The 19,602-nt window shown below is 54.8% G+C and overlaps 1 protein-coding gene across 6 annotated transcripts in view; it reads left to right on the plus strand.

Moving 5' to 3' along the window:
• Window positions 1–19,602, plus strand: part of NEK6 (NIMA related kinase 6) — a 105,101-nt gene that overhangs the window by 41,182 nt on the left and 44,317 nt on the right. For all 6 annotated transcript variants that reach the window (XM_054501519.2, XM_054501522.2, XM_054501523.2 and 3 more), the window contains exons 2-4: window positions 3,666–3,784; window positions 14,236–14,376; window positions 15,656–15,718. In XM_054501519.2, the coding sequence (XP_054357494.1) occupies window positions 3,695–3,784; window positions 14,236–14,376; window positions 15,656–15,718 (294 nt within the window). In that variant the 5' untranslated portion in view covers window positions 3,666–3,694. The remainder of the gene's footprint in view (window positions 1–3,665; window positions 3,785–14,235; window positions 14,377–15,655; window positions 15,719–19,602) is intronic.

Raw genomic sequence — 19,602 nt, forward strand, 5'->3', positions numbered from 1 at the left:
CCCTCTCTGGCTTTCGGTGGGCAGGGGCTTGCAGAGTCCTCCGCGGCTGCTGCTTTCCTAGAACAAGGAACATCAACACCCGCCGGCTCCTCCCTGGAGGCTAACAGTGCCTCAGGTTCTGTTAGGTTCTGGACAGAGCAGCTCGTAATGACTGGGGTTTGGCAGCAAAGGCAGTGTAGACGGTGGTGCTGCATCAGCTTGCTGTGGTCAGTGGGGCAGAGTCTCCGGGGGCTCCTGCCCCTGGGGACCCTGTGGAGGAAAGGGGCCCTTGTGGTCCGCCAGCCCTGAGATCACCCCTGTGCATCAGCAGCACAGGCCCGATTCTCAAGTGGAGAGAGGGCCCATTCTGGGTGGAGCCAGCTGGAAAGGTGATGGTGTTGCTGTGTAAGAACCTGCGGGGAGTGCAGTGCTGTAGTTTTGGACAAATATGCAGTTGTTGGTTCAAATCCTGGCTCCTTTTGTCTGTGATCCTTGGGACCCGGGCAAATCTCTTAACCTCTTCGTGCCTCAGTTTTCTCATCTGTGAAATGGGACCATAACAGTCCTTACCTCATGGGGTTGTTGACAAAATGAGATGGGCTAATAGAGGTGAAGAGCATAGGGCAGGACCCAGCATGATCAGGGCCCTGCAATTATTAGCTCTTATTCCCAGTCCCCCTTGCACTGCTTCTGGAGCCCTGCCCATGTGAGGCCACAGGTGAGCTCCTGAGAGTGTGCAGACCATGGCCTCTGGCCACAGCTGTTGGAGAATGCGGTCAACGCCACGTGGGGAGGGATGACATTCCCAAGCACCTGCTAGGCTCCTCCCCAGTGGTATTTGCCCAAGGTCTCAGCTGGTGAGTGACAGGGTCAAGATTCCACTGCCACAGTTTCCAGTACATGGGAGGCCCTGGGGCAGGTGGGCAGGTAAGCCGATGTGTGCATGGGTCTCGCGGGGGTGACCTGTGGGCCGAGGCTGGTGCTTTCTGAGATAAAGATGGAACCTTCTCACTGAAGACAGTTCTCCACTCTTTCCCTGGAGGTATCCCTAAGGGCAGAGGACGGTGAACATGTCACCCCGAGGGGTCTGGGGGTGCAGCTGGAAGCAGCTGCGGAGCCTGCAGGAGGCTCGGTTTTATCTTCAAATTCATGCGCATTTTACATTCTGCTCCCTCTCATATTCCCCCTAACAAAGATGCCTGGGGAAGGTGCTCGTGTTTATCTGTTTATCCTGGGGCTCTTTATACCCTGGGTCTTCCACTGTATCACCTGGGGATGTCACCTGCACTCCAGTGCAGGAACTTGGCACAAATGGTGGAGACACTGAGGGTGCCATGGTCCCATCTGCATTTGAGGGCTTGGCAGGGAGAGCACTGAGCGCTGGGAGTCCCAGGTGGGAGATGAGGCCTGTGCTGAGGCAGAGGCAGGGGTGGGGAGGGAAGAGGCAGGTGCACCCATAATGCCCCTCCATGTGACACTGATCTGACAGTGCTCTGTGTGCACAGATTAAAAAGACAGCAAGAGACCTACTGACTGATCTGTCCACACTAGGATGAACCACATCAAATGACCAAGCCTGTGGGTCAAAGTTGGTTGAGTTTCTGCAGCTTCCCAAGCAGGAGACTGCATGATCCAGGCTTGGCAGGACTTGCAACCAGCGAGGGCCCCCCTGACCCTGAGTTGGGCGTGTTCTGCAGTCCATACCATCCACTTCCCTGTGGTCTCATGTCCTGTCATCTATTTTGAGAGAGCAGGTTTACCCCAGAACAGTCTGTGGAAGGTGTGGGGCAGGGAGGGGAGCTGGGCTGCCCTGAGGACACAGAGGGAGAAGGGTGCTGGGAGCCAGTCTGCAAGTTCTGGGGAGTCTCAGGGTGCCTTTGAGGGCACAACTTGGGAGGCCAAGCTCAGCGGGCGAGTTAGGGTTTGGTGGACATCTTTGACACGTCAAAGGGCGTCACAGACATCCCTGGAGCCTGAGAGGTCTGGTCGGCCAACCACTGTAGCTGGAAACAGACTACAGTGGGGAGGAAGGAAGAGTGACTTGCACCCTGAGACACAGTGACCGGACCCCTAGGAGCTGGCTGTGACAGCCCAACAGGTGTTGATGCCTTTCCCACCTCCTGGAACACCCCCTTGTTAATGGGGACGTGGGTCTACCTGGGAGGGAGTGGCAGGGCTGCTGGCCTAGCAGACCGGGGGAAGACTCTTGGTTTGGAATTTGACTGGGGCGTAGGTGACCAGGTGAGACAGCAGGAGGCGGGGTCTGTCTGGAGAGAGATGACATCTTTGGCTGGGTCCTCCAGAAGCCAAACCTGAGATGGGGATATGTAGGCATGGGATTTATGAAGTGCCCCTGGGGGGACCACCCAGGGAGGAGGGAGGGCAAGGCCAGGAATGGGCAGGAGACGGACCAGAGGTTCCTTCTCAGACAAAACCCGCTGACCGTGCCGGGGGCTCTAGGGTGCGAGTCACATCTCGGAGGGCCCCGACCTGAGACAGGGGACTGGCTTTCATCCTCACCCCCTCAGCTGTTGAATAAGGGCCACCGCAGGGGGGCCCTCCATTCCTCAGGACTTCTGGCTCTCCAGGGGTACAGCTGAACTGCTCCAGGAGCCTAGGCCAGGCCTCAAGGGGTTCTGCCTAGGATGTGGTCACACGAGAGGTGCCCCTCGGGACATCCAGGGCTTGTCTGGGAGAAGGAGCAGCGGCCAGAAACAGGGGCCCCATCACATGCGTGATCTAGTCCCTTCCATGCACACCATGTGGGATCCCTGGCACGCAGGAGGTGCTGCAGAAATGCTTGTGGGGTGAGTGCAGGTCTCTCCTCCTGGGGAGGAGGAGGGCTTTTCCCCTGGCATCAGGAAGGATCCCGGTGGCTGGGTCACGCAGCTTCTATGCAGATAACCTCAGACCCTGCCCCAGAAGCACTTGTCTGATGGGGGAGGCCAGAGGCTAAAATATTGGGGGAGATGCTCAGATGGCCTTGAGCTCAGGACTGGGCACACAGTGGGTGCTTAACCAGGGACCTGTGGCTGCTGTGACTACCTATGACCAGCATCTCTGGCTCTCCCAGGGCAGCCCAAGCCCTGGAGGCTGAGGGGGGCTGTTCCTTTGCACAGGGGTCTAAGTAGGATGGCAAACAGGACCTCTTGGCCCTGGCCTTCCCTGTGTCACACATGTGGTGCGCCAGGGCCCAGCCAGGACGAGGATGTAGGTTCCTTCCCACAGCAGCTGTCTGCAGCCTGACCCAGGCCTTTCTCTTCTGAGCACCCAGGCTGCCCGCATGGGTATAGGTGGGGGTGACAATGGGGGATAGGGGTACAGAACTGCTCCCCAAGAAGCAGGGGCAGTGCTGTGGAAAGAACAAGCCTTTGGACTCCAGCAAATGTGGTTGAATCCGGTGTCTTCCTTCCTGGCCTTGGGGGCTGCTGATGGACGTTTCCCTGCCTGGAGCCTCTTCCATTGGGGATAATCCTAGTGACTTAGGACAGTCTAACAGAAGGAGACTGTGTCACCCGGGGGTGTCAAGTTGTAGCCCTGCCACTTCAGAGCTGGGTGACTGTGGGCAAATTACTGAACAGCTTTGCACCTCAGCTCACGCATCTGTAAAATGGGGTGAGCGAAAGTCCCTCCTCCTTCTGAGGATCTCAAAGAGAAAGTGAACAGGCTGCTGTTTTCTGTTGCAGGTCGTGCCCTCGTGAGGCTGGCATGCAGGATGGCAGGACAGCCCGGCCACATGCCCCATGGAGGGAGTTCCAACAACCTCTGTCACACCCTGGGGCCTGTGCATCCTCCTGACCCACAGGTAAGCCCCTTACCTTTGTCTGCAGCACACTGAAGAGTTCCCAAGGAATACAGATCCCTGAGCCTCCTTTGTCCAAACTCCTACTGGTGGAAACCCTTCAGCTCCCTGAAACAGAACCTCTTTTTGAATGCTCCCAGTGACGGGGAGCTCACTACCAAATCTAGTGAGCTCATCATTGAATTCAGTAATACTCAGAGAAGCCTCCTCTGCCAAGCTCTAGGCTGGGACCCTGGACCCTGATCCTGCCCCTGGAGTGTTCCAAGTGGATGGAACAGCTTTATCTCAGGGATCAGCATGGATGGAAGAGTACAGAGGGTGCTGTGGAGGCCCTGAGAACAGCGAGGGACTCAGAGGAATGGGCTGACTGTACTGCGGGTCAGAAAATTCTTTCTTACAGTGAGCCAACATTGCCTCCCATTTTGGTCTTAACTGTGTTTCAGCCCCCTTCAGCCTCTTCTAGAAGCAACCGAGTTTGGGAGAACACTGGCTTCTTAACGCCTGCCTCACGCTCTCTGTAGATACCTTGGAGAGCCAGGCAGGCTTCAGCAGCTTTTCTGAAGGTGACTTCTAGGTTTCTGAACTGCCTTGTGCACCCCATGCTGCCCGGGCCTGGCACGCCCTCTCTGACCCCTCTTCCAAGTCAGTGCAAATGCTGCTCCCTCTGGGGAGACCTCCACTTCCACCCTGCTCTCTGCTCTGGGCTGCCCGCGCACCTGTGTCCACACACCTGGGCGATGCCCGTGATCATGTCTCACTGGGGCACTAGTTCCTGGGTCTGCCTTACTTTATAGACCAAGAGCTCCCCTGGAGCGGGGCTTTGCTGGTGGGACGATCCCACGCCGGGCACAGAGGGGCCCTACATGCTCACTGAGTTAAGGAACTATGGATGCGTGTGCGGTGTACCCATGTGGGACGGGGCTGTGTGCAAGACACACTCCGGTCTGCTCTTAGGAAGCACACAGCCTCATGGGAGAGAAAGATAAGGAACTGAGCAGAAGAACCTTGCGGGCCTAGGGAGCCCAGCAAGGCACCTGATCCAGGGCCAGAGAGGCTTCCTCATGGAAGTGGCATGCAAAGGCCTGGAGGGGACAGAGAGCTTGTCTGGGCAGGTCGAGCAGAGCCAGATCCTGTAGGGTCCTGTGGCCAGCTTAGAATGATGAAAAGTTCTCTTATATGCTGTTGGCTTTTTGTCCAAAGGATGTGAGACCTAAATTCAGGGGAGGCTCAGAGATAGCCACCCTCCTGAGCCATGGAGGGCTTGATTACAGCTTCTAACTGCCTAATCCCTCTTGGAAGACTTCAGATTGGCTGATGTTTGACCTCAATGGCAAGGTCGCCATGTACAGTTGTACAGGTTATGCACTGCACAAAGCTTCTAGGCTAAGGAGGCTGGTAGGTCTGAAATCTTTCTCCTGTGCTTGCATTATCACCAAGTCATGCTCCCTGGTGGACAGCTGCATCAGCCAAAGGAGGGCAGTGATGCTGCAGATTGACACAGAGGCGACACCTGAGCTAATGGACACTGTGTTTGTGTGCGTATCTGGTGGGGGTGTGTGTATATGCATACACACAAGCATGCAGAGGGTCCATGGGGCATCTATGCTATTTGTACTCATGCAGGGGCCCATTTCCTAGGTAGAATCTGAGGAGGCAGATCCCATAAAGCTAGAAAGCCCCAGGACACTGTGGGTCCAGAGTCTACCAGGACATGGTGCTGATGGCTGGGGGCAGCAGGGCCTCCTCGGGTAATGTAGCAATTTGTCATATTAAGTCATTCACTAACAATTGAATCCCCCTTGATTAATCTCCCAGAATTAGCCAGTTGCATTTTGAGCAATTAGGGTTAATTACAACCTCATTTGGCAGAGGAGAGGGCCCCGTAATTATTTCACGAGCAAGGCGAAGAGGCGGTGGGCTGCGGTGGCAGCGTTCGCGACGTCTCGTCGCACATGTTGGAGAGGGTAATGACATAGTTAAGTGTAATTAGTTACGATTACTCGGAGCTGGGCTGCTCTGGGCAGCGGCTGTCGGGCAATGATGCACCCAGTCCCACCAGCATCTGGCTGGGTTTGCAGAATGGAGGCGCAAGGCCACCCATGTGCTGCGCCGGCTCCAGGTTGGGATGGGAATGGAGGACTTTCTCCTCGGCTCCTGAAGCCTTGGGGATTTAAACACTGTCTGGGGAGACATCCCAGCCGTGTCTCGCCTGTTTCAGGACATAGAAATGCCTGGAATTAATGGGCCAGGCATTTTCCTTGATAGCAGGAGGCACCGCTGCTTCCCTGAAACCATCCTCAGCGGAAGGAGCCAGGCTAAGAATGCTTTGATGTGGGCCAGGCTGGTTCCACACCCAGCTCTTGGACTCTCATTAGCCTGGTGAGACTGGGAAAGCAACCTCTCTGAGCCTCAGTTTCCTCATCTATAAAATGGGATAATAATGCTGCTTCCCGCATGAGGCAGCTGTGAAGACTAAGTGAGATAGTTACTGTAAACATCCAACACAGCACCTCACATCGTGGGTACTGAGGAAATGGTATGTCATGGATCTTATATTTTAAAAACCATTTCTGTTTTCATAGCTAAAGACCTCCGAGCTGGATAATACCCCCAGTGTAGAAAGAAAGAAACTACAAACACCCGAACTGTGGTTTTTGTTAACCTGCTATGACCAAGGCTAGTGGCTTGTTCATTTCAGGAAGCTTTCTAGCCTTGAGAGCCAGCAGCACACGAAAAAATATTTGCTGAATGCGGCAGAACCATATATGAAATTCATATATACTTAGGAAAGCTGAACATGCTTGGTTTTATAGAGATTTCTAATGAATGAATGAATGGAATTGAGGAAAGAAGCTTAAAATGCCTCATGCTTTAAAAATTTTACCAGTGTGCTGCAGAGAGCTTTTATTGGGAATGAAGCGTAAGCCTCACCCGACACACTAAGAACCACGTGAATTTCCAAGAAGGGGAAAGGTATTCTTGCCTGAGAAAGCCCCGGCTAATGTGTCTTCCATCTGGAAGGTCTTTGCAAACCCAGTTGGGATGTGCCAAGTTCAGTTATATTTGGGTGCTCTTCCGACAGAACTTTGCAGGGGATGGGGTCAGCTCTTTCTAGGTGTGCATTGCACAGGCCAAAATCTTTATCAGAATCTTCCCAAAGCAGTGATGCTAGTTGGTTAAGGTTTAATGACCAAATATCAATGGCTATTAAAATTCAGTTAGTGGGCCGGGCACGGTGGCTCACGCCTGTAATCCCAGCACTTTGGGAGGCCAAGGTGGATGGATCACCTGAGGTCTGGAGTTCAAGACCAGCCTGGGCAACATGGTGAAACCCTGTCTCTACTAAAAATATAAAAATTAGCTGGGCTTGGTGGTGTTCACCTGTAATCTCAGCTACTCGGGAGGCCAAGGCATGAGAATCGCTTCAACCCGGGAGGCAGAGGTTGCAGTGAACCGAGATTGCACCATTGTACTCCAGCCTGGGCAATAGAGTGAGATTCCATCTCAAAAAAAAAAAAGAAAAAGAAAAGAAATTCAGTGTCTGCTAACTGTTGTCAATTCAGCAACTGTTTTTTGATTTTTTTTTTTCTGCCATGGGAAGTGCCCAGTGCCTGCCTTTGGGGGGCTCCCAGTCTGCTGAGAAGCTCTGCATGTTGCAGAGGTGGAAGCTCCCTGGGAGGGTGGACAGATGCTGGGAGAGCCCAGAGAATGGGGAGGCCAGTCTGCTAGATGGATCATCAGGAATTTGGGGTAGGACAGGGAGAGGCCCCAGACCTGAAGGTGCATGCCAATCAGGTTAGAGAAGGTGTTGAAATACCTATGCTTAGAGAAGGTAAAAGAATGTATGGTGTTTATGAAGGTCTCAAATCCATACTGTCTCATTTGAAATTGAATCTGTAGCAAATGAGGAGCCCAATATGAGTTTTCAGGTGGCAAGAGGGTACTTGGGTTGGGTTCTAGATAGATCACTGGTGGCTGGTACTCAAGGCTCAGGGAAGGTAAAAATAGGGAGGTAAGGAGGGCCCTTCTTCACCAGGTGAGATGATGCCTCATGGGGCTGCAGCACTGGGGGCTGGACATGGGGAGAGAGGGTTCCAGAGACTTCCAGGGGAAAGCAGCTGCACTTGGTAATGGAAGGGATGAGGGAGGGGGGGTGTCAGGAGTGGCAGCTGGATCTCTTTGTGGTTTCGCCGTTTATGTCTCTGCTTGTGAGTCGTCGGAGCTGGTTCCAGATCATCTTTCGTATGTTTAAGCTTAGGTTTTTCCAGACTCTGTTAATGAGAATTGTCCTGGGGGAGCCACAAAGATTTAGATCGTTTTGGATTTTGTTATTAGGAGTCTTCCCTGCGATGGGCATTGGCTCACTGATCTCATGAGCCAGGGGCCCACGGAGTGCGGTGCAGACGTCTTAGCTGAGCCAGTAATGGTGGTGTTTGTACAAACAGCCCAGTGCCTGGGACTCATCTCACTTAGTACTCCTGCTGACTCAGAGGAGTTGCTTACTCAATGCTCCATTTTGCAGGGAAGGAAGCTGATGTCATAATCTACCATCACACCGTCAAGGGGCAGAGTTGGGATTGGGTCCAGGCCCGTGGGACCCCACAGTGCCCCTTTGGGCAGCTAGGTCTTTGAAAGGGAAGATTGGCTTTGGGTCTGAAGTTAGCCAGATCGTGAGGAGCTGAGCTGAGCTGGCCTCAGAAGAAGTCCGACAATGTGGAGTCTTTGTAAATCGTGCCCTTTTGTGCAACACAGATTTAAAATATATCGCTATATACACATCTACCAAATCCATTAGAGGTTCCCTACCCACGGTGTCAGATGTCTTTAAAGGTGAAATTCGTTTATAAGAAATGTCATCCTGATGAAGTGTGCTTTTTAAAATCATAGAAACGGTTGCCTTAAAATTAATGATGCATTGCAAATATCAGGGAAAAAAAGACCCATCCAGTGTAAAGATGATTAAAATTCAGGTCAGAAGTCTGACTTAGTCAGGCTAAATTTTTTAATGAGATTTCAGAAAATTAATTGGGCGAATGCATTTTTATTTTTTTAGCATGTAATTTTATGCTCCTGTTTAAAAAAAAAAGATTTGTCTATGGCTGAGGCTGATTGTGGTTCAAACATTTTAAACTCAAATTAGCGCAGGGTGGGGGGTGTTTGTGGCCTAATTTGATCTGACTTGGAGAAGAGAGCGTGGGTTTCTCAGAGCTTTCTGGGTGGGGGTAGCTACAGTGGTCTGAGACATCCTCCCTGCCCCCCAGTCTCCCAGTCATGCCCTGCCTCTTCCTGAGAAGGCCAGCGACATTTCTTGGGAGGTGGGATTGGGATGGTGGTGGCTCGGGGACCTCGGCCATCTGATTGGCTCCTGCTCACCAATTTCCTGCTGCTCCCCAGGGCCCTTGTTCCAGCGGTTCCTCCATCCTCCTCCTCTCAAATCCCATGTGCCTGCCCCAGGCAGCCCAGGCCTCCTCCCTCGTGCCCGCGGTGACAGGCAGCACAGCGAGTGGTGACGCTGCAGGGTCAGCCTCCCTGTCCCCCAGCCCCTTGATCCGTCTCCTCTGCCTTTGGGGAGAGCTGAGGGGCTCCGTGCCCTGGCAGAGGGGCCCGAGGAGTCAGAGGTGGCCTCCTATGGTGTTGCCCCACAGCGCAGCCCTGGAAGGGAGGCTGAGGGCGGCTCTTGCCTAGCATGGTCCCTTGACAAATGGTCCTGGGTGACAAAGTCGCAAGGTTGTGTCTCTTACCTGCCCGCAGGAGCACGTCAGCCCCACCGCCTCACTGCAGCCCCCAAGGTTACTGCCACCTGCCGAGGGGTGGGAATGGCAGAGTGATGATATCAACAGCCAAGAACCCCTGGGCTTGTCCACTGCTCAGGCCGTCCCAGCCCCCGGGGAAGCAGATCCACCACTAGGCCCATTCGACAGATAGCAGCACAATCACCGTCACCACAACAACTGGAGAATGACATGTCCCAGCACCTAGTGCCAGGCCCTTCTTCCAAGGGCTTGCATTTGCTCATCCATTTAACCCCCAGCAGCCCCCTGAAGGGGATACTGTTATGATCTCCTCAGTTTCCAAAGAGGAAACTGAGGCCCAGAAGGCTTGCCCAAGGCCCACAGCCGGGAAGTGGCAGAATTGAGGTTTGAGCCCCAGCCTCCAGGCCCCAGCATTGGAGTCTCAACATCAGAGCCAGAGCAGTGGTTACCCCTCTGCCAACTCGTGCCCTGGGGTGGGGTTGGGGGTGTTATTTTCCCCAGGAGCCACAACAGGGTTTCACACAGAGCAGGGACAGTGAGCAACAGAAACCAGTTTTCTGGGCTGGGCGCGGTAGCTCACGCCTGTAATCCCAGCACTTTGGGAGGCCGAGGCGGGTGGATCACCTGAGGTCAGGCGTTCAAGACCAGCCTGGCCAACATGGTGAAACCCCATCTCTACTAAAAATACAAAAAATTTAGCCGGGTGTGGTGGCGGGTGCCTGCTACTCCCCAGCTACTTGGGAGGCTGAGGCAGGAGAATCGCTTGAACCCGGGATTCAAGCGGGAGGCGGAGATTGCAATGAGCCAAGATCGCGCCACAGCGCTCCAGCCTGGGCGACAAGAGCAAAACTCTATCTCAAAAAAAAAAAGAAACCAGTTTTCTGAAAGGCCATCGGGGTGGTCGGTCATTAGTCAGCAGTGATCACATTTGGGGCCACCCTGGGCGCACTGTTCTGGGGCCAGCCCCATGCCCGTGTTGCAGTTTAGAGCCACACAGACACTTATCACCAACATCATCTTCCAGAGTCCTCAGAGAAATCCTGGAGCCGGCATTACTGTGCCTATGTGTGGACGACCAGCCCAGGGTCACTTGGCTGCAGGGGCGAAAGTAGAACTTGCGGGGAGCTGACCCAGGAGCGGGGGGAGGTCTTGGAGGTGGCAGCAGAGAGCAGCCAGGCCTTCCAGGCCAAGGACACAGTTCACCCTTTCCCTTCTGCTGGGAGCCCCCAGGTGCACCAGGGCCAGGACTCTGCTGGCCCGGGCAGCTGCCCCCAGGAGCCTGGTGTCTCGAGGTGCCCTACACCTGAGCAGAGACCACCCTGGGGACAGCGTCCCATGGCAGCCCTGGGAGTGCAGTGGTGCCCCAGAGCCTGCTGGACCATGTCCCCAGCACACGTGCTCCGTCTAGGAGGCTGCCCCACCAGAGGAGCTGGCCTCTAATTGGGTCGGATGGACTGTGACAAGAAATGCAAATCTGGGTCATCCATATGCATGTGAGCAGCTGGAGCCCCAGCCACCTCCACCCACATCCACCAGGAGCTTCGGCCCCACTGTGGAGCTGCACAGTGTAGCCTCCCAGGACAGGCAGTGTTGGGAACCCCGGCCAGATTCCCACTAGACACAGTAAGAAGCCTGGTCTTCCAGGGCAAAGACCCTCAGGGATCACTTCCTCCAAACCCTTCACTGTGCCTGGGGGGAACTGAGGCCCAAGAGGGGAGGGAGCCCACCCCCATCACCAGCAGTGCAGCTGGCTCTAGATCTGACAGGGAGTTCTAGCCTGTTTCCTGATTTGCGAGATGGGATTCATAACCCTTGCTTCATGAAGCTATTAGGAGTTTGGAGACATAGAGTTGTCTAAGCAGCTGGAAACTGGCACATAGTAGGTGTCTAATGTACAACACCTCATGGTTATTTTTATGAGTACGTGCGATTCCTCTAAGTGCTCAGAAAGCCGCCCTGGCTATTTATGAGGGTATGTGATTTTGGCTGCATTCCTAGAGGTGACGGCGTCTGAGTCACAGAGTCCCACTGTGCGCCAGGTCGTGTCAGGCACATTCCATGTGTCATTCCACAAACATGCTCCAAGCAGTTGCTCTGGGCAGGGTCAGAGCCTCAGTGCAGAGGACGTGGAGGGGACTAGACGGGGGCCCTCTTTTGAAGAGGCCGGTGGCAGGGCCTGGGGCGGGGCCTGGGGCAGGGCTCAGGTGACTGAAAGAATGGAGGCTGGAGCAGGAAGTGGCAGGCCTGGCTGGTCAGGGGGTCTTGAGCGAAAAGCCGAGGAGGGATCTGAGCTGAGAGCCCACCCGATATGGAGCAAGGGCTTGGGCACCACAGTCCCCAGTCCTGGGGTCACACCCCAGCTCTGCTGTTCTTTGCTCCCTGATCAGAACAGGTCACTGCTACCCTCCAAGCCTCAGATTCCTGAAGTGGGGACAGCAGTGAGGCCCACTCACCGGGTTGTTCTGAGGACCCAAAGAGTGGGCACTTGGGCAGTGTCTGCACAGAGCCCAGCATGCAGTAGACACTCGGGATGCCTGCTCTTCTTAGGTGGGTGCTCTGTGTACAGGTGTATTTACCCGACAGACATTAGCACATGGTGGATAAAATCATCATCTTCCTCCTCCAGCAGCCCTCCAGATCGGGTCCTCCGGCAGGACCCACCATGAGAGGTAATTAGGCCTCGAGGCTTCAAAGTCAAGGTTGGCCCAGCCCTCACCTTGCTGTGTGCTGTGAGGCCTGGACTCCCATCACTCACTCCTGCAGGAGGGTGTTCTGTAGAGTTCCCTCAGCCAAATCTGGAAGAGACGTTTTCTTTTTTTTGAGATGGAGTCCCACCGTCACCCAGGCTAAAGTGCAGTAGCATGATCTCGGCCAACTGCAGCCTCCGCCTCCAAGGTTCAAACAGTTCTCCTGCCTCGGCCTCCCAAATGGCTGGGATTTACAGGCACACACCACCACACCCAGCTAATTTTTGTATTTTTACAAAAATTTTTTGGCCAGGCTGGTCTCAAACTCCTGACCTTAAGTGATCGCCCGCCTCAGCCTCCCAGAGTGCTGGGATTACAGGCGTGAGCCACCGCGCCTGGCCTGGAAGAGACATTTTCACTTTACTTTTTCCCCTGCTTTTCCAGTGAGTTTCTATTATTCATTAAGTCATGATTCAGGGTCCCAGAGTAGGGATCACCACGTAACCGGGTTCCTCTCAGGCACTCTGGGAGAAGGACAGAGAAGTCGATGGACCCAGCTTAGACCTGCCCAGGAGACATGCCCCTGCTCCACAGGCATCTCAGGCTGAGACCCAGCTGGTCCGGCCAGCAGTTCCTGGTGTTTCCAGGTGGGGAAGCAGCTGTCAGAAGGGCCAGTCCTGTAGTTCTCGGTTTGGTCTTGATGCCTTCCGCCAGGGTGCTGACTCCTACAGACGCCCCGGTGCAGTGCCCAGCTCAGTGTGACCCTCACCAAAGGCCCATTTCATGCTAGAAAGTTGAACTGCTTGTTCCTGCTTCAGTGGGGGCGGTGGCATGGATCCGGGTGATGTGGGCATGGCTGGCCCCTCTGGGCCCCAGTTGCCTCATCTGGCAAATGGAGACACAGCCGGGCCCATCTCACCGTAGGGCAGGCCAGAGATGTGGCATCCTCTCCCCTTGTCTGTCTCCTCCTTCCCTGGCCCAGTGTTGGCGCCGCCTCCTGCCCTTTCCTGAGGACTCACTGCACAGGTGTCCTGGGGCCCTCCTGGCCACTGTGGCCTCACCTGGAGGCTCCACCCCTGGGCAGGTCCTAGCGCAGGATCATGTGTTCCAGTGCTGGCCTCGCAGAGTCTGTGGAGCTCTGGTTTCTTCACGACACCCTAAAAAAGGTAGTTTATCTAAAGGATGGGCTCAGAGTGTAAGGCTGCACCTTTTTTTCAGAGGTGGACAGAGTCTCCATCACCCAGGCTGGAGTGCAGTGGCATGATCTCTGCTCACTGCAACCTCTGCCACCTGGATTCAAGCGATTCTCGTGCCTCAGCCTCCTGAGTAGCTGGAATTATAGGCATGTGCCACCACACCCAGCTAATTTTTATATTTTTAGTGGAGACGGGGTTTCGCCATGTTGGCCAGGCTGGTCTCGAACTCCTGACCTCTCGAACTCCTGCCTCAGCTCCCAAAGTGCTGGGATTACAGGCATGAGCCACCACCCCTGGCCAAGGCTACGAATATTAACCTCGTTTTTCTTGTCTGAGATGGGGAACGGCTGCCCCAGGAAGGGAACTTGCCATTTCTTATGATGACATGGGGCATTTTGCATGGTGGCCACGGGCTGGGGATACCTGAGCTGCACCCGGCTTACCGGACCCCAATTGGGCATCAAGGATTCAGGAGAGGATGAGATGGGGAAGGCCCATGATCCCACGGAGCTAGCCCCCGGGGATGGGACTCAGAGACAGCAAACAAACAAGCAGTCAGATAATGAAGGTGGTGATGAGGGCAGTGGGGAGCGTGAACAGCCTGTTTTTCACCTGCACTGGGGGTCCTTGAGGGGACCCAGGGGACCCTGTGCAGAAAGCCCCTGGGGGGCTGCCTGGGAGGCTCCGAGAGCAGGGTTGGCAGCAGAGTCCCTCCTTCACTTTAGAGGGTGCTTTTGGGGTGCTGGGGCTCTAGGGGTCATCCCCAGGCCTCTGCTCCAGCCTGGCTGCTCACGGAGGCCCTCTGTCCCCACTTCCAGAGGCACCTCAACACCCTGTCTTTTCGCTGCTCGTTGGCGGACTTCCAGATCGAAAAGAAGATAGGCCGAGGACAGTTCAGCGAGGTGTACAAGGCCACCTGCCTGCTGGACAGGAAGACGGTGGCTCTGAAGAAGGTGCAGGTGAGCTGACGACCCATGGGGTCAAAGCTGCATCTCGGGAGGCGGTCTCTGCATCTGGACGGGGTGCCCAGGCTAGTCCCTTCTCTCCCCTCCTCTGTGAACGAGGGAAACAGCACCCAACTCATTGGGTTACAGAGAGAACCAGGTGGACTCCTGTTGATGAAAGTTCACTGTGAACTGCAAAGGAAAAGAAAAGCGAGCATGCATTGAGCGCCTGCTGTGTACTGGGTCATGCAAGGAGCACATGGAGCCTCTCAACAGTCCCGTGGGTGGGGATTGTCATTTCATCTCTCAGATGAGGAAAATCTCATAACCCCCCAGGGCCCCAGGGTGAGTCGTAGGGGAGCTGAGGTTCATACCATGTCCACCCATCCTTGCGCCTGCGGTTGCTCCACAGTTCTGGGCCTCCTGCCTTCTGCGTCCCTCCTAAATGGAGGAAGTAGGTCAAGCGGCAAAGTCACGACAGGAGCCATGTCCATGAGAGCCGCTGGGCCCGTCTGAACACAGCTTCGCTGGAGGAAATGGCTTTAAATCCTCCAGCAAAGCTTCTCAAGCCCCTTGATTTGCTTACTTGTCCTTAAAGAACAAGATTGAGAGCCTAGGCAGAGGAGGCCCGGGAGAGAGAATGGCGTCGGGGAAATGGGGAGAGAACACCAGCAGCTTCAGGGCGCTGGAGGAGTAGCGGGGTCCTCTGTCCAAAAAAGGACCAGTTTCTGTCTTGATTTTGTTTTTGTTTTTTTTTTTTTGAGACAGAGTCTCAGTCTGTCACCCAGGCTGGAGTGCAGTGGTGTGATCAGCTCACTGCAACCTCTGCCTCCCAGGTTCAAGCAATTCCCCTGCCTAGGTCTCTTGAGTAGCTGGGAGTACAGGCATGCACCACCACACCCAGCTAATTTTTATATTTTTAGTAGAGACGGGGTTTCACCATGTTGGCCAGACTGGTCTTGAACTCCTGACCTCAAGTGATCCACCCACCTCAGCCTCTCTGGGATTACAGGTGTGAGCCACTGTGCCCGGCCCTCTCTCTCCATCTTCTGGGGAGGGGCTCACCTGGGCTCTCTGTCTTGGTTCTTTAGTGCCACGATGGGTTTTGTGGTGGGACAGTGCTGGGGGGACCCCCAGTGAGCAAGCCCTACAGGGGCTGGGGGCGCAGGGGGGTCACGGAGTCCCTCGGTGAGGCGGTGGGAGAGCCGGGACTGGAAAGCAGACCCCGTGGCCCCCTTTGGGACACTGGACACAGATTGTAACCACTCTATTTCTCTTTTTCCTCTCACCCAAGATCTTTGAGATGATGGACGCCAAGGCGAGGCAGGACTGCGTCAAGGAGATCGGCCTCTTGAAGGTGAGAGCCCTGGGCCAAGCGGGAGCCTTGCCTCCTCGGGAGGTTCTGGGGCCCTGGCTGGGCCACATCATGTCCATCACAGCCCTTGGGTGCCAGGAATCCGCAGCCCCTGCTAAGTTAACAGACGATAGCTTTCTAGGGGCAGCGGCTGGTGTGTTTTCTCCTGGCCAGGCAGGAGCGGCCCCTGTCTCATCACTCTGCCCAGCCATCGGGGTCGCTGCCTACAGACTTTCCTCCTTGCTGCACGCCCCTCCTGCTTGTACATGGCAGTACCCGGCATAGAAGTCCAGCAGCCCTGACCCTGCCTCGCAGTGGCCTATGGACCAGGCTTGGCCAGGGGAGGAGTTCAGTGTGGGGGCCACATCCAGACTGCAGCTTGTCTGGCTCTGCCTCTGTCTCCATGTCTGTCTCCCTCTTTTTCTCTTTCTCATCCTCTTTCCATCTCTCCTCTCAGCCTTTTTCTTTGGTTTTGTTGTTGTTGTTGGTTTTTTTTTTTTTTTTTAGAGGCAAAGTCTGTTGCCTGGACTGTAGTGCAGTGGCGTGATCATAGCTCACTGCAGCCTCAAACTCCTGGGCTCAAGCAATCCTCCCGCCTCAGTTTCCCAAGTAGCTGGGACCACAGGCACATGCCACCACACCTGATTTTTATTTTTTATTTTATTTCTTTTTTTTTTTTTTGAGACGGAGTTTTGCTCTTGTTGCCCAGGCTGGAGTGCAGTGGCACAATCTCTGCTCACTGCAATCCCCACCTTCTTGGTTCAAGCAGTTCTCCTGTCTCAGTCTCCTGGGATTACAGGCACCCACCACCTCACCCAGCTAATTTTCATATTTTTAGTAGAGACAGGGTTTCACCATGTTGGCCAGCCTGGTCTCGACCTCCTGACCTCAGGTGATCCATCCACCTCAGCCTCCCAAAGTGCTGGGATTACAGGCGTGAGCTACCACGCCCGGCTAAATGTTTAATTTTTTGTAGAGACGAGGTCTCATTATATTGCCCAGGCTGGTCTCAAACTCCTGAGGCCTCAAGCAATCCTCTCATCTCAGCCTCCCAAAGTGCTGGCATTACAGGCGGGAGCCACCGCGCCCAGCCCCCCATATTGGAAAAAGAGAAACATACTGGATTTGCTCGGCAGTTTCCAACAAAGTGGGACTGCTGGTGGCAGGGATGCCCGCCGAAGCCACAGCTGCAGAATTTCAGATTAGCAGTTTATTCTGCCACACCCTGTCCTGTGTTCTCAGGCCTTGGTCCTGCCCTTGGGGACTTCCAGGCTGGTGGGGAAGCAGGTGGGGAGCAGATGGTGACCTTCTAGGGTGATGCAGATTGACTGGTGGGCCAGGAGCCCCGGGGAAACCCGCTTCCTGGGCAGGCCTCACAGAGGCCAGGGCACCATCCCAGAATCTGGAAGGCCGAAGTGAGCCTTCTTCCAGGCACCGCAGCAGCGTGGATTATAGGAGGTTGGGGAGACAGAAGGCTGGACATGGCAGCAGGGCCAGATACACACTCAGAACAAAAGGGGAGACCCTGAAGTGGCTGCAAGTCGGGGGGCCATGGCTGGGTGTGAGTTGTGAGTGCCTGCTCTGGTGGCCCCTGGCCACAGTGGGTGATGGAGTCAAGGCTGGAGGCAGGAGGTGTCCTTACCACTAACTATTATAGGTCAAAAAATATCCCTCGAAAACATTGTTTAAATGTTTAAGTAATGGTCAGCTTGCTGCCACTTACCCAGCCCTGAGGAATGTTTGTCGTGATCACCCACTGCCCCCTCCCCACCTCATGTGCCCTTCTCCCCGAGTGAAGGAACCCACAGGTGAGCATGCTGAGCACAGCCTGGTCTGGTCCCTGGTCACACAGATGTGCCACCGCAGCCCCTGCCTTGCAGGAGCCTGAGCCTGGCGTAAGCCCACCTGGCTGCGGAGGGGATTCGGCCCCTTCTCCAGGGCTGCCGTGCAGCCAAGGGCGCCAAGCCTGGGTTTCAGAGGACACACCCCTCGCTCACTAGCTGTGTGGTTGTGGGCCAGCCATGGGCCTCTCAGGACCTCACTTTCCTCATCTGTGAAGGGGGCGTGATGACAACAGGGACGCTGGAGGAGTCAGTGAGGAAACATGTCTAACGAGCTCGGGGCAGCGCTGGTGTGTGGTACGCTCACTGCCCAAGGCCACCCAGTCGTCCTGGTTGCCACTTCTGCCCGCCAATGCCAGCCGCCTTCCAGAACACAGGTCCCACTCCACAGGTAGCCCATGGGAAGTCAACAGGATGTGCCAGGGCACGAGGTGCTTCCTACAAAACAAAAGGAAACGTGGTTCTTGGAGGGGTGACTGTTGACATATCATATCATTCATGCCAAGAACCCAAACCCAAAACCTCTCAAGTGCAGGGGCTGGTGGGGTCAGCAGCTGCCAAGCGTGGGACAAGAAGGTGGGTCCTGTTGGAATGCAGGCGTGTGTTCATTCATTCTGTGCAATTTCTGAGCACCACTGAATGCTGGACACCAGGATGCATCCCAGGGGGAAGACAGATCATAGACAGACACTCTGTGTTACATCCGAGAGGGCCTGGAGCTTGGGAGCAGAGCCCCTGATGGCAGAGATTCAAAGGACAGGGACCCTTACTCTCAGCTCTCCCTCCCTTCCCTCTGGCCACCACCACAGCCAGACAAAGCCCAACCACGTTGTGTCTGCAGCACCTTCCCTGTCCCTGGCCCAAGTGTGTCCCCTTCCAGACCCACCTGGGCCCACCAAGAGGCCACAGGCTGTGAAGTGGACACTCCATATGGACCAGGTTCTAGACTCAGCTCGGCCCCTGCTTGCTGTGGACCCGTGGCTGATCCCTTCCCCTCTCTGGACCTTGGGGATTTAGCCCAATGGACATCTGGAGTCCATTTCTGCCTGTGCCTCTGTAGACTGCCTGGGCATTTAAGGGAGCCCTTCCTTAACCCCTTGCCCTCAGACGTGCAGGGAAACGGTGGAGGAAACTCCCTCCTACCCTCCCCAGGAACCAGCGCCTCCTTGATGGGGCTTTGCTTCCTACCCAACCCCTCTCATTTCTCCGTTGTTGGAGAAACTGTCATGCCTGGACTGCTGATGACCTGGGCAGTTTTTGGGGAGTCCTCCCTGAGAGGGTGTGAGATTTCCTGGTGACATAATGAGGTGAAGTTCAAGAGGAGGGTGAAGGAGCAGGGTGTTCCCATTTATCCTAGTAGCAGTTTGCCCACGCCGTAGGTCGTGTCTTAGAGATTTGAAGGCACTTTCAACTTGCCATTCACTCGCGTTGACACTTTCTTTGGTAACTGAAAAACATGTCTATGGAGCGTAATGTGTGCTGAGGGCAGCGATGTGATGGCCAGTGTTCGCGCAGGATGGCCTTCTCAACACAAAATCTGGGCAAGAGGATTTTCCTTTTTCTTTTTTTTTTTTTTTTTTTGATACAGGGTCTTGCTCTGTCACCCAGGCTGGAGTGCAGTGGCGCGATCTTGGCTCACTACAACCTCTGAGTAGCTGGAATAACAGGTGTGCACCACCACACCCGGCTAATTTTTGTATTTTTGTAGAGACGGGGTTTCGCCATGTTGGCCAGGCTGGTCTTGAACACCTGACCTCAGGCGATCCACCCACCTCGACCTCCTAAAGTGCTGGGATTACAGACATGAGCCACCACGTCTGGCCCACCTTCTTTTTTAAATTTCCATTTTTATTTTAGATTCAGAGGGTACACATGCATGTTTGTTGCAAGAGTATATTGTGTGATGCTGAGATTTGGGCTTCTGATCCCGTCATGCAGATAGTGAACATCGTACCCAGTAGGAAGTTTTTCAGCCCTTGCCCCACTCCCGCCCCCTCTTGTAGAGCCCAGTGTGTCTACTGTTTTCATCTTTATGTCTGTGTGTAC

Source organism: Pongo pygmaeus, chromosome 13 (assembly GCF_028885625.2).
Source record: "Pongo pygmaeus isolate AG05252 chromosome 13, NHGRI_mPonPyg2-v2.0_pri, whole genome shotgun sequence".
Classification (NCBI taxonomy): Eukaryota; Metazoa; Chordata; class Mammalia; order Primates; family Hominidae; genus Pongo; species Pongo pygmaeus.